The 15,508-nt window shown below is 40.2% G+C and overlaps 1 protein-coding gene across 1 annotated transcript in view; it reads left to right on the forward strand.

Moving 5' to 3' along the window:
• DNAH3 (dynein axonemal heavy chain 3) overlaps nt 1–15,508 on the forward strand; it is a 210,881-nt gene that overhangs the window by 65,868 nt on the left and 129,505 nt on the right. The window contains exons 17-22 of the mRNA XM_030884374.2: nt 4,369–4,375; nt 4,486–4,697; nt 9,653–9,744; nt 12,302–12,416; nt 14,450–14,566; nt 15,309–15,488. Of these exons, the coding sequence (XP_030740234.2) occupies nt 4,369–4,375; nt 4,486–4,697; nt 9,653–9,744; nt 12,302–12,416; nt 14,450–14,566; nt 15,309–15,488 (723 nt within the window). The remainder of the gene's footprint in view (nt 1–4,368; nt 4,376–4,485; nt 4,698–9,652; nt 9,745–12,301; nt 12,417–14,449; nt 14,567–15,308; nt 15,489–15,508) is intronic.

Genomic DNA, 15,508 nt, shown 5'->3' on the forward strand with positions numbered 1-15,508 from the left:
TCAATGTTGACTGGGTTCTCTAGAGAAGCAAAACAAGTGGCAGGTATATGTGAATATAAATAAATTTATATCAAGAAAGTGGTTTACACAATTATAGAAATGGGTAATTCAGTCCAGTTCAAGTCTGTGGGTCAGATAGTAAGCGGGAGGCTTTTCCTGACCCTTGTAGCATGTAGCTGACAAGGCTGATCAACCAGGAAGCAGAGAGACAAGCCTAGAAGCAGGAAGGTCCCAGGCTGGTGGTGGAGGTGGGGAAACCAAGATCAGTAGGTTAGGCTCATGGCTGCAGGATTGAATGGATTCAAGGTTGGCAGGCAATATGGCAATGTGGCGGGCAATTGATAGCACCCAGGGTTGGTAGGCAATATGATGGGCCATTGGCTCAAATCCAAAGAACCAGAGGCCGATGAGACAAATGCAGGATCTAGGCCAGCAAGACAAGGCAGGGGCTGGGGGTGGGGAGGGCCTTCCCATGGGGGTCTGTTTAAACAGTAGTAGGCCACACCCCAAGGAAACATCCTTTCAGTTACACTGGGCTTGTGACCCAAGGAAGGAGGCTTCACTCGTGGAATTATTTACATTTTCTTAGGTCACATTATGAGGGGGGCTTCAACTGCCCTCCTACAGAGACTATTGACCCAATTAAGTTGACACAAAACCTAACTACCATAGGCTCTGAGGAAAAGAGATGAACTAGGAAGAACTTGACTTTTTTTTTTCCAATATGGATGTCCCATTGTTCCAACTAGAAGAATTTTATAAAGGCTGTTTTTCTTCATTGTATTCTTTTTAGACCTTTGCAAAAGTAAATTGGCTCTATTTGTATGGCTCTATTTCTGAAATCTTGATTCTGTTCCATTGATCTGTATAAAACCCTTAGCACGGTTTTGAGCACTATAGCTTTCTGTTGAGTCAGCTCCAATTCCTAGTGATCCTAGTCCTGCACCATCCTCACCATTGTCATGCTTGTGCCCATTGTTAAAGCCGCTGTGTCATTTCATCTCATTAAGGGTCATTCTCTTTTTTTACTTACCCTTTCCTTTACAAAACCTTTTCCAGGTACTGGTCTCTCCTGATGACATGTCCAAAGTGCATGAGACTGTTAGTGTACTGTTGAAATTGCTTGTGAATTACCTTCAGCAAAATTTTGCATGTGTGTGATATTAATAATTCTGTTCTATAATTTCTCCATCCTGATCGGTTTCTTTTCTCTGGAACGTGCACAAATTCAGATCTCTTCTAAATTCCCTGTCTTAGATGAGTGAGTGCTTCCACTGCTGTATCAGTTTTTGAAACATTTCAAATCCTACAATTTCTGGAGCCTTGCTTTTTGGCTGATGCTTTCAATGCAGCTTGGCCTTCGTCCTTCAATACCATGGGTTCTTAATCAACCTCTTAAAATGGTTCAACATTGACCAGTTCTTTCTGGTACAGTGACTGTATATTCCGTCCGCCTGCTGTTGATACTTCCTCCATCACTCACCATTTTGCCCATAGGCGTCTTTATAGTCAATTATTAAAACAGTGTAGTCACTCATAACTTATCTCTTCAGGTTTGTTTTGGCTATTCCACTATTTTCCACAGAAATTTAATAACCTATTGTCTATACAAACTAAATATTTGCTGGAATTTTTATTAGAAATGTGTTAAATCTATAGACCAGTTTGAATAGAATTAACATCTTTGCTAATTCTTTGTTAATGAGGCATTCAATCTATGCACATTTTCTTTCCAATTATCTAGGTCTTCTTTGATATCTTTTATCAGCATTTTATAGGTGTCAGGATATAGTTTCTGTACATATTTTATGTGTATTTTGTTAATTATATGTAACTGACATGAATTTTTAAATTGCATTGACTCCTTTCTAACACAATTTGAATAATAATAACACCAAACTTATTAGAATACAAGATTGTAGAACAGAAGTTTGTTGTTGTTCAAGTTCCTTAGTATTGTCTACAGTCATGGGGTTTATACTTTTCAACATTTTTGAGCGATCTTATGCAGCAGATTTACCCAGTGAAATGAGTTGTTTGATCTCTTGACTGCTGCTTCTGTGAACAGTGATTGTGGATCCAACAAGATGAAATCCTTGACAACCTCAATCCTTTCTCTTCATCATGATGTTACCTATTGGTAGAGGGGTGAGGATTTAGGTTTTCCTGACATTGAGTTGTAATCTGTACTGAAGGCTTGATCGTCGTCAGCAAGTGCTTCAAGCCCTCGCTTTCACCGAGAAGGTTGTGTCATCTATGTATCGCAAGTTGTTAGTAAACCAATCCTGGTGTGACATTCTTCTTCATATCGGAAAGCTTCCTGATTATTTGCTTAGCATATAGATTGAATAAGTATGGTGAGAGGATAAAACCCTGATGCACACTTTTTTATATTTTAAATCATACATTATTCTCTTGTTCTATTTGCACAACTGCTTCTTGATCCTTGTAGAAGTTCCGTATGAGCACCATTAAATGTTCTGTAGTTCCCATCTTCTCAAGGCTATCCATAGATTATTATGGTTCACAAGGCAAAATGCCTTTGCATAACCAATAAAACACAAACATCTTTCTGTTATTCTCTACTTACAGCCAAGAGTCATCTGACATCATCAATAATATTACTTGTTCCACATCCTTTTCTAATCCAGCCTGAATTTCTGACAGCTCCCTGTCAATGTACTGCTGCAACCACTGTTGGATGATCTTTTTTTTTTGCCATCATCATTTTATTATTTTTATTTTTTAAATCATTTTACTGGGGACTCATACAACTCTTTTTCACAATTGGTACTTGTTAGATGATCTTAAGCAAGTGTTTACTTGCATGTAATTTTAACTATATTCTTCTATGATTTGTGCATTCTCTTGGGTCCTCTTTCTTTGGAATGGGTACAAATGAGGATTTCTTCTAGGCAGGCTAAATAGCTATCTTCCAAATTTCCTGGCATAGACCAGTGAGTGCTTCCAGTGCTTCACCAGCTTGTTAAAACAATTCAGTTGGCATTCCAACAATTCCTGGAACCTTGTTTTTGGCTAACGCTTTCAGTGCAGCTTGGGCTTCTTTCTTTGAATTATTGGTTCTTGCTCATATTCCACCTCGTGAAACGGTTGACTATCATTAGTTCTCTTTGGTGCAGTGACTGAGTATTCTTTCCATCTTCTTTTGATCCATCTAACATCAGCAATGATATTATTTGTTCCACATCCTCTTTGGAATCTGGCCTGAATGTCTGGCAGCACCCTGTCAATGTATTGCTGTAACTGAGGATGAATGATCTTCAGCAAAATTTTACTTGCATGTGATAGCTTTAATACTGTTCTATAATTTGTGCATTCTTTTGTGTCACCTTTCTTTGGAATGAATTTACTGAAATGATTTTTCTGCATCAATTGATGTTATCATTTGGGTTTTCCTCTTAAGGCTGTTAATATGGTGAGTTACATTGCATTGGTGGAATGAAATCCACTTGGGCATAGTGTAGTATTCTCCATATATACATTACCGAATTTGGTTTTTATACCTAATATTTTCTTGAGTATTTTAACATCTTGCTATTGAATCTTGATATTAAATATTGATATGTAGTTTTCATTTCTTATTAATGTCTTTGATCTTGTATCAGAATGATGCCAACCAGTTAAAGTTATCTGGGAAGCATTCCTCTTTTGTTTTCTTGTCTGGAAAAGATTTCATAGAATTGTTTGGTAGAATTTTCTAGTGAACATATACTCCTGGAGTGTTACTTTTGGAAACCTTTAAACCTTATTAGGGAAAAGAAGTCTGAAAGAGAAATGAAAAAGGCATACTATGTACTATTTACAATAACCAGCACAAAGATGAAAAACTAAGATAATGCACTGAGCAGTTAGTCAATTTCATAAACACAAACAAAATTTGAGACCACTATTATAAAGAAAAATTTAAGAAGAATGGTTGTCACACTGAAAGAAACAGAGTTTGAAGGCTACAGCGAGGAGTCCAGGGAGAAAGGAGGAAAGAAAAGAAGGGGGCAGAAAACAAATAACAAATTAAAAATAATTGCATAGTCCAGGAACTATACCATAGCCACCAGAAATTTTGCCAAAAAATAAAATTAAAGCTCAGGAACATGCCCAAGGTTTCACTCCCTAAGTGGACGATTTAGATACAGGCATACCTCCAAAGCCCTTGGCTGTTCCTATATACCGTACCTGTTAACTGTTGCCATTGAGTTGATTCTGACTCAAAGCAACCCTACAAGAGAGGGTAGAACTACCCCATAGGGCTTCCAGCACTTCTTTCTGGAAGCAGATTGCCTGAACTTTCTTCTGCAGAGGTACTGGTGGGTTCAAAGTGCTTGTGGGTTCTAACTGCTGACTTTTCAGTTAGCAGGTGAGTGTTTAGCAACTCCCCAACATACTGTGCCATTAGTTCATGGAATTAGAGTTACACATGACTGGCATCTGCTTGATTCTTCCTTTGTCTCATCTTTTCTCTTTCAGGACCCCTCTATTTACTGAACGCTGAGGAAATCGCAGAAGAAATAGGGAATATGTGGAGGACGATCTATAAACTGACCAAGACCTTAGTTGATGTACCAGCACCCAAACGCTTAGCAGAGAATGTGAAAATCAAGATTGATAAGTTCAAGCAGCACATACCAATTCTGACCATCTCCTGCAACCCAGGAATGAAAGATCGGCACTGGCAGCAGGTCCCTGTCATTACCTACCCCCAGTCAGCCCTTACCCGGTCATGGTATCCCTTTGGAAGGTGGCAAACACTACCAGGTCATTAGTGCCTGATTGTTCTGAAAGGAAAAGCTCATCCCATCCAAGAGAGCGATAATGAGGGTGATGGTCTTTGAAGGAAGTAAATGGGTAGAAGATGAGTGGAACTGCCTGCCTCTCCATGTAAATGGCATATTGTTGGGAGAGACCAGTCCCTGGAGAAGGACATCATGTTTGATAACGTACAAGGACAGCGTAAAAAGAGAATTGTGGCTACAGTAATGGGCTCAAGCCTGGGAATAATTGTGAGGATGGCACAGGGCCAGGCAGCGTTTCAGTCTGTTGTGCACAGGGTCGCTATAGATTGGAACTATGTCGATGGCACAGCAACAACCATATGAATAGGTTAACTATGTTCTTTGCTGGTGGTTGAGTATTATTCCAACCAGTGGTCACACACACACACACACACACACACACACACACCTCCTTGTCTGCTTTTTTAAGTAAATGGCTACAGAGGGTTCCAAAAAGCTACTGAACCCCAAACCTGACCCTATATAGGATTTCCAAAATTGTAAACCTTTACTTGTATGGACAGCCTCATCGTTTTCCCACTGAGTGTCTGGTAGGAGGTTTGAACTGCTGACCTTGCCATTAGCAGCCCACGTCTAACCCATAGCACCACCAGGGCTACAGGAGGAGGAGCCTTGCTTTGTTCCTAAGATACACAAAAGAGGCTGCTTGATGTAGGATACACAAAAGATAATCCCTGCTTAGGCTGCATTTAGTGTGGAGTTGAATCAGCAAACAGACTGCTTCAGAAGTAATTTTGTACTTTACAGTCCTTGGAGTCTATAAATGAGAATAATAAATATTCTCTCTAAAAATAGTTGGATTTTAATAAGCAACCAAGTGTGAAGGTTTCAAGTGTGGTGTGAACACTAAGCTGAAAAACGACAACTCACTGTATTTCTAAAATAATTGCCTCAAGAGCTAGCAATGGCTTTGCAGGGTGTCCCCTACCAGAGGACTGCTCTATGTGTGGGTAAGATAAGGTTAGCTTTCTATGGGCAGATTCCTCTCTGAGTTGGCCTGGAATCCTTGTCTTAGAACCATGTAAAAGAATTAGTAAGAGCATTTTGTAGCGAGGCGCTACTTCCAGTTTCTCAAAAAGCCCTGGGGCCTAAGGAAAGTGTGGAATGATTTAAAGGCAGAGACCATGGGGATCAGCTTCTGGTCTTGAAATGCCCTAGCAGAGGGGACTGCACGGGCTTTGTGCTTGTCCTTGATGCTCATAGGTCCCTCTCCCGATAGACCCAGTCTATCTGAGCCTTCTTTTTTGCCATTGCCTTCAGTGAAACTTGAACTTTTCTTAAGTACCATTGATTTTGATCATATGCTACCTCTTAAGTGGTTGAATAATTGGTCAGTTCTTTTTGGTACGGTGACTTTATGTAGGCCCTTCAATTATCTTTTAAAGCTTCCTGCATCGTTTAATATTTTGCCCATAAAAACTGGGGGAAGGAGGGGGAAAAGAGGAGCTGATACCAAGGGCTCAAATAGAAAGCAAATGTTTTGAGAATGATGATGGCAACAAATGTACAAATGTGCTTGGGATAGATGTATGGATTGTGATGAGTTGTATGAGCCCCCAATAAAATGATTTTGTTTAAAAAGAAAGAAAAAGATAATGGCAACATATGTACAAATATGCTTGATAAAATATATGTATGGAATGTTATGAGCTGTAAGAGATTCCAATAAAATGATTTAAAAAAACTAAAAACCAATCTCATTGCCATGCCATTCATCCAACTCATGATGACCCTCTAGGACAGGGCAAAACTGCCCCTGTGGTTTTCTGAGACCATAACTCTTTTTATTTTTAAATAAATCATTTTATTGGGGGCTCTTACAGCTCATAACAATCCATATATCCATTGTCTCAAACACATTTATACATAGGTTGCCATCATCATTTTTGAAACATTTGCTTTCTACTTGAGCCCTTGGTATCAGCTCCTCTTTTTTTCCCCTCCCTCTACCACCCTCCCACCCTCATGAATCCATGATAAATTATAAATTAATATTATTTTTATATATTACACTATCTGCTGTCTCCCTTCATCCACGTTTCTGTTGTTTGTCACCCTGGTAGGGAGAGGGAGGCTATATGTGGATCATTGCAATCAGTTCCCCCTTTCTTCCCCACCTTCCCCCTACCCTCATAGTATCGCTACTCCCAATTCTGTTCCTGAGGGGTTTATCTATCCTAGATTCCGTATGTTAAGAGCTCTTATCTGTACTGCCTATAAACTCTGGTCTAGCTGGATTTGTAAGATAGAACTGGAGTCATGATAGTGGGGGAGAAGCACTAAAGAACTAGAGGAATGTTGTGTGTTTCATCAGTGCTATACTTGGCTGGCTTGTCCCTTCCTTGTGACCCTTCTGTGAGGGGATGTCCAATTGGCTACAGATAGGCTTTGGGTCTCCACTATAGCCCCCCTTTTTCACATCTATATGATTGGTTGTTTGGGGTTTTCTGATACCTGGTACTTGATCCTGTTGACACCTCATGATCACACAAGCTGGTGTGCTTCTTCCTTGTGGGCTTTGTTGCTTCCCTGCTAGATGGCCCCTTGTTTATCTTCAAGCCTTTAAGACCCCAGATGCTATATCTTGTTATAGCTGGGCACTATCAACTTTCTTCACCATATTTGCTTATGCATCCATTTTGTCTTCAACGATCATGTCAGGAAGGTGAGCATCCCAGAATGCCAGGTTATTAGAACAAAATGTCCTTGTATTGAGGGAGCAGAGCACTTGAATAGAGGCTCAATGTCCATCTGCTACCTTATATTTAACATATAAATATATGTATATAGACCTATATACCTATCATTATATACAAATATATTTACATAAGTATATGCCTGTATTTATACCTCTATAAATGTTTAACTCTTAGCTCTTCCCTCTATTTCCTTTTACTTGCTTCCTGTCCCACTATCATGTTTGACTTTCATTAGACCTTCAGTAATTCCTCTCGGCTACATTGCAATTGATCAAGCCTCACAGGTATTCTACACCCTCCTTGCCATTGATTTAAGATCACTTGTTGTTCCCTTGTCTCTGGGTTTGTTGGACTACCCTTCCTTTCCCCAACCTTCCCCTCTCCCATGTCCCTCTGGAACCATCAGCCCCTTTGTTTTCCCCTCAGGATTGTTTATTTTGCCTATTTTATATAGTTAAACATGAAAAAAAGAAGAAAAAGAAAAAAAGCCTATAAGTAGCTCCAGGTCTTTCTGTTGACCCTTATGAATATTTTCCAGTTGAGTTAGATGAGGTGCCAAGCCCTGCCTCTGAAGCCTATTTTTGGGATTCCTTGGGGACTTCATTGCTTTGTTCCCCTTGCTGCTCTGTTTTTATGTTTTACCCCAGTTGGGGGGTGGGGGGCAGGGGGGCTTTGTTAGACTGGGCACAATTCCCAGTGTCTCCAAACATAGGTCAGTAAGGGGATGCCATGTCTTTTGGTGTTGCCAGACCTGTGGCCCTCTCTGTGCTTTGAATGCTTTGAGTAGGAATGTAGTCCTCGAAGCCTGGTGGGCCAGGATACGGTTCTCTTTCTCTCTCTCTCTCCTTCCCTCTTAGTTTGTTCCCCTGTGAGACCATAACTGTTACAGAAGTAGGAAACCCCCTCTTTCCCCCATGGAGCAGCTGGTGGTTTTCAATTGCTGACCTTGCAGTTAGCAGCCTAACATATAACTACTGCGGCACTAAGGCACCTGTATTTTGTGCATAAAATCCTTCAATATTACATTCTGAAGCTTAAATTTTTCTTGTTCTTTCAGTTGGACAAATGTCAATCATATTCTTTTAGTTTTCTAACTCCAGATCTTTTATTTCATTATAATACTTTATCTTCTTTAAACTATCCTTTGAAATCTCAGTCTTTAGCTCCATCATTTTTTATATTTTGAGCTTCAAGTTGAACTTGTGCATTGTCAACTAATATTCTGTTCTGCAACCAAACCCTGGCCTTGATCTGACAGATAATATTGAGTTCTTTAATATCTCTTTCCACAGATTTAGATTTGATTTCTGTGTATATCATCAGGTGAGGTCCACATGTGTAATCACTGCTGCTGAAAAAAAGATAATTTACAATTAATGAATTATTGGTCTAGCAAAATTCTATGATGTGATTTCCAGTGTAATTTCTGTCACCAAGCTTATATATTCCAACTACTGATCCTTCCTCATTGTTTTTTAAGTTGACAAGAATTTTCCTTTTTTTGTTGTTTTTGTCTTTGACATTAAGGATTGGTGAGTAATTTTAATTAATAATCATATTAACTGGCCTCCCTTAAAGGTATGTAAATATCCCATCACTGACAGCATTGGATTTCAGGATAGATTGTGAAATGTTCTTTCCTCTTGAATTTGTTAATCCCAGGATAGTAGAATCTATTATTAGTTGAGCCAAAATTGCCATTATGTCCATTTTAACTCCCAAATGCCTAGGATCTCAATCTGTATGCATTTCATTTCATTGTTGCCAACTTCCAATTTTCCTAAACTCCATGTTGTGATAATTAATGGATGTTTGTAGGTGTTTCATCTCCTTTGGAATCTTCTCATTTTGATTATAGTCCAGGAAACCCTATGAGGAAATTTTTTTTCTGACCTGAGTGATCTGGGTGATCTGAGTCCAACTCAACAGTTTACAACCGGGACATTTGGCTATCTAAATTTAGGTTTAATCCTAGTTTAATAAAATTCTAATTAAATTTTTAAAACCAAGCCTCTTGTCTCAATAGCCACAGCAGTTGTTGCATCAGACAAGATAGAACACTTGTTTTAACACAGAAGGCCCTGTTAAATAACCTTGAACAATAAACATTCATTTTTCTTCTTCTGTTTTTTTCTTTCCCAGATCAGTGAAATTGTTGGCTCTGAAATAAAGCCCAATGAAACGACTTGCCTCCAAAATATGTTGGAATTTGGATTTGGAAAATTCATAGAAAAGTAAGGCTCCACTTTTCATTCAGGAGATTGTTTTTCTTTTCTTTTTTCTAAGTATTTGTAACCCAAGCCCAATTTTCTCTAATCAATTCTGATTCATAAAGCCCTATAGAGCACAGTAGAACTGTCCCATATATCTGTGTGGAATCAGGCTGACATATTTCCCTGCTATGAAGTAGTGGCTTGAGCGTTGGAACTGCCAGCCTTTTGGTTAATGACCAAGAACTTTAAACACTGTGCTACTAGGGGTTAAGGCCATGTGATGATATGACTGGTCCCCTATTGGGTGTTTGTAGGGTTTCCTTCTGGTTTGGGATGTCTTAAGACTTTTTACAAGGACCCTGTTGGCACAGTGGTTAAAATAGTTGTCTTCCAACTGAAAGGTTGGAAGTATGAAGCTATGCAGGGAAATGAAGTACACAATCTTAGAAACCCTCTAGTGCTATTCTACTGTGACCTGTAGGGATGTTATGAGTTGGAATCAGCTTAATGGCCATATTATAAGATTTTTAAATCCTTTCATTACTGTGGGGCTTACAGTGCCTACATTACAGGGCTTACATTTTCTACCTCTGGGTTTAGTGGGAATTTCTTGTCCCTCTTTGAGTGCATGCTGCCATTTGCTGGAGGCCTGTATAACTGTGTGAATCTGAAGAAATGGGCCTCATTCCACCAATCCTGGAACCAGAGACCTCTCAGGGAATGTATGTTTTGACCTCTTGGGAAATGTATGTTTCATTAATTCTATCAAAATTCATTTTACTTAAAAACAAATTATTTCCATTCTATTCAACATGCCTTCCAATATTGAAAACACATGGTTTCAACAAAAATCAAAGCAGAAAATAGTTGATACCAAGGGCTCAAGTAGAAAGCAAATATTTTGAGAATGAGATGGCAACAAATGCACAAATGTGCTTGACATAATGGATGGATGTATGGATTGTGATGAGTAGTGTGAGCCCACAATAAAATGATTTTTCTTTTTAAATGTGATGTCTCCTTCAGCTGACTAGCAACTAGTAAAGCCTAACTACTAGTAAAGCCTAACTTTCAGTTGTACATATGCGGGCAGGTTGTCATTAAAAAATTGAGTTCAAAGATTTTATTTCAAAGAGAATATTTCTTAAGTTCTTTGACCTTGAACTCCATGGATCACAACAGATGCTTGCCTGATGCTTGCTGACTTCTCTTTGCCAAGTGCCCCTAGGATTTGTAATACTTGAATTGACAGTTTAAAGCCAAAATTTTTCAGAAAGCTGTCTCCACCATGGAGACACCTGGATTTGAGACACTGTGACACAGTAGAGTTCCGGTCTCACCCGACATAGTGGTCCCCAGGCTGTGGTCCTCCAACCAGCTGCATGGGTGTTTTCAGTACTGGAAGGCATTTTGATCATGATCAAATGGGATTTATTCTAGGAATGCAAGCTTGGTTAAGCATTATAAAATCAGTCAATGTCAGACACCACATTAATAGAACAAGAGAAAAGAACCACAGTTGATGCATAAAAGGCATTTGTTAAAATTCAGCACCTTTCTGCATAAAAATAAATAATGACTCTTAATAAGATAGGAATAAAAAGTAAGTTCCTCAACATAATTAAGGGCATTTAAAAAAAACCAAAGGCCAACATTACACTCAATGGAGAAAGATTGAGGCTTTTCCTCATGAAAATATGAATAAAGGGGAATGCCTACTTTCACCATTCCTATTTAATATTGTGCTAAAAGTCCTAACAGAGTAATAAAGCAAGAAAAAGAAATAGAAGGAGCAAACGATTCACATGCTGTAGCTACATACATTCCACTCCACTATTCAGCTGGCCAGTCCTGCTTCTCAAGCAATTGAATCTCCTGCCTGCATGGATGCTCAGATTGGGCATAAGAACTGCAAACACACAAGGGCCACGCACCTTTGTTCTGACAAGATGGGCATGACTGGCCATCTGTACCTGCATCATCCTACCACTTGGCTTCATGTGGGGCCAGCACCATGAAACTCAAGCATGCACAGGCAATAACCCTCATTTGCCAGAGGTCCATCCCATGCTTGACTTTGGAAACTCCATGTGTAGCCTTTCGCTCAACCCTCTGCCCATAAAGATATGAGTAAGATATCAGAAGGTGAGCAAGAAGGGAGAAATAAAACTGGGGGAAAGAAGTCTAGTTTTAGTGCCCTTACAACAACTGGAGGTGATTTTCTAGCCCCGGGCGACATTTGCTCACATCTGGAATTATTGTTGGCTGTTGAACCTGGAAGAGGGGTGGGAGGATGGTGAGGTCTACTACTGACAATAAGCAGAGGTCAGGAATGCTGCTAAACATCCCACAGTACACAGGACAGCTCCCCCAACGAAGAATTATGCAGCCCCAAGTGTTGACCGGCTGAGGCAAGAAACCCTGCCCAACTGGTGATAGCTGGCGAATCCTAGATGGGGCTCATAAACTTGCTGGTGCAATGAAAGTCTTTGAATTTTTCTGAAGGCAGTTGAAGTCTTTCCTTTGGCATGTTTTCTCTGCTTTTCCTATTGCTGATGCTGCTCTGTTTTCTCTATAGATTGGAACCCATTGGTGCAGCTGCCAGTAAAGAATATTCTTTGGAGAAAAACTTGGAGAAAATGAAGTTGGACTGGGTTAATATGACGTTCAATTTTGTGAAATACAGAGATACTGTGAGTCTGAATCCAACTGGCTAGCCCCTGAAAGTAGGCCATTTTTTATGTAGTGTATCACAGAGGTGATTCAGAATAGCAAGAGGAATCTAATCTCTAACATCTAGGATATTTCCTCTGCTTTGACTTCCTCTCAGTCACTACTCATGGATGCATTTGCACATCTGAAAGGTCTTTTGATTCAAAGCAAGAAGCTTTTTTAGTGGAAGAGCGCTGAACTGACCTCTTGGATTAAGATCTCCTGCGAAGGGCTCAAGTGAGCCCTGGGGAGGTTGTAGATTAGACATTGGGCTGCTAACCACAAGATTGGCAGTTTCAACGCACCAGCAACTCCATAGAAGAAAGACGTGATAGTTTGCACTCTCGGAAACCCTAGGGAGCAGTTCTACTGTGTCCTATAGGTTAACTATGAGTTGGAATGAACTTGGCAGGAAGGGGGGGTGAGCTTAAGGAAGAAACCAGTCTTACAGAAGCGTATCTCAGCGGACAAGAGCCTCTGCTTGGCTCGTCAAAAGATAATATATTCAAGAGTCATCTGGGGATCTTGTTAAAGTGTAGCTTGTGATTTCTCAGGTCTTGATGGGCCCTGAGGTTGTGCAGTTCAAACAGGTTCTCAGGTGATGCTGGAACTGTGATCTGTGGACCACCCTTTGAATTTCAAGGGTGTAGATATCATTGAGCAGGAGAAAGATGTGGCAGTCTGATTCTGGAAAGATTGGAAGACTAGGAAATCCTATGAGGCAGTTCTACTCTTTCCTGTAAGGTCACTGTGAGTCAGAATCAAGTCAGCCTTTTGATAATTCCATGTGTGTCAGAATCAAACTGTTCCATCGGGTTTTCGATGGCTGAGATTTTGGAAGTGGGTCACCATATTCCCTGGACCCAATTTACTCACCTAGACACAGACTTGAAGGTACTGAACGTAGGAAGGTCAAACGGCCCAGGGCACAGACCCTTGTCAATAAGCCTCCCACTAGGACCCAGGATGAAAAGTGCTGTCCACATGGACTAACTTTAAGGCACAGTTGGTGTTGATGTTTTGTGCTGGTGCGTTGATTCTGGCTCAAGGTGACCCTATAGGACAGAATAAAACTGCCTGTAGGGTTTCCTAGGCTGTAATCTTTACAGGAAAGAGCCCTGGTGGCACAGTTAGATAAGCATTGGACTGCAAACCACAAGGTCAGTGGTTCAAATCCACTAGCCACTCTGAAGGAGGAAGATGAGGCTCTTTTCCCTTAAAGATTTACAAAGCATTGGGAACCCCGTGTAGGCTCTCTAGGAGTCAGAATCAACAAAGTGTTCATGAGTTTGTTTGGGGTTTGGACTCTTTAAGGTTGCAGATTGCTAGTTCTTATTCCCTGCAGAGCAGCAGGTGGGTTTCGCCCTCCATCCTTTCACACAGCAGCTTACCCACAGCACCATATGGTCCAGTACATGTTCAAGACAGAGGTTCCTGAACTTTCTTGGTCTACAATACCTTTTGTGTCTAGGTACATTTTCTATGGTGCCCCTAGACCAAAAGAAATACCTAGAAGCTTCATTTATTAGTTCTTAGCAACTTAATACACTTTTATGTCTTCCCAGTTAGTATCTGATTAAAAAATAGATATTCACATAAATAAAAAATATTTAAAATAGTATTGGCATTTGATTTTTAAAATAACCACACTTATCCACTGCCTTTGCTGCAGTGCCATGGGGTACATTGGTACGCAGGTGTAGGCCTCACCTGTCAGATTAGCAGCTGATGCTGCCTGAGGGGAGAGCCAGGAAGCAAGAGAGCAGAGGGGTAGCAGCATAGGAAAAGAAGCAGGATGCTCACCCACCCCAGTTATCTGAGTTGATGTCACAGTTGATTTCTACAGGGGAAGTGGAAACGAAATGTCTTTAATGTTTTCAAGAAAGAAAATAAAAATATCATCCCCTTCAAGACAGATTCATCTCCCACTGAAGTGGAGATCTGAACTATGAGTCAGTTAGCACCAGGAGTGAAGTTCTCATGATTTGACTGGGATGGGCGTCTTTATTTCCAGGATACAAGCATCTTGTGTGCAGTTGATGACATCCAACTGCTTCTCGATGATCATGTTATAAAGACCCAGACCATGTGTGGCTCGCCGTTCATCAAACCAATAGAAACCGAATGCCGGGTAAGAGGAACCGAGCTTGAGTATTTTGGGAATGGCCCATTAGTCCTAGATTTCTTGGAAGAAGTTGAAGGTGCTACACTTCAAGTTCAATTAGCAAAGAAATCCACTTTCTCACGACAGGGGGAAAAAAACTAGCAGTAGCCACCCAACTAACTGTATGGCCAATAAGCCTTTGCAAGAGATTTTTCCAAAGAGAAGATGAGATGCTTGAATGTACCAAATAGAATACATTTGGAAATTATATGAATATCCTATGGGCTATCATAATCTCAAGTGCAAAGTACATGATATGAGGGATTTGGGCCACTTTTGCTTATTATATGTGAGACATTGTGTAAGCTAAGGGTGTAGACTTGGAGGCAGACTAGCTGGGTTCAAATCTGGGCTCTGACACATATTGGTCAGGGTACTTGAACTGTTATGTGCCAGTTTCTACATCCAGAAAATGAGGTTTGTAATAATGGCTACCTCCTAAGTCTGTCAAGAAGATTAAATTCATTTCAAATATAAAAAGTACTCTGAATAGTATCTGGCACATTTTAAGTATCTATAAACATTATTATTATGGTTCTGCTAGAATATGAGCCCTATGTCTCATTCATTGCTATGTCCACAGTACTTGCAACCGTGGCCAGAACATAGAGGGCCCTCAATGAGTATTTGTAAAATGAATGAATGAGTTCATGGGCCTGTGGTGTCAAGGGCAGGTTACTGATGTAGATATGAAATGCTACATTTACAGAAGTGGGAGGAAAAGCTTGTTCGTGTGCAGGAAATCTTGGATGCTTGGTTGAAATGCCAAGCCACCTGGCTGTACCTGGAGCCTATCTTCAGTTCAGAGGACATCATAGCCCAGATGCCAGAAGAAGGCAGGAAATTTGCCATCGTTGATACTTACTGGAAGTCAATCATGTCTCAAGCAGTAAGTTTTTAGTCCTTAGC

This window comes from Echinops telfairi, unplaced genomic scaffold (genome assembly GCF_000313985.2).
Source record: "Echinops telfairi isolate 266 unplaced genomic scaffold, ASM31398v2 ScPeMD7_5;HRSCAF=22, whole genome shotgun sequence".
Lineage (NCBI taxonomy): Eukaryota > Metazoa > Chordata > Mammalia > Afrosoricida > Tenrecidae > Echinops > Echinops telfairi.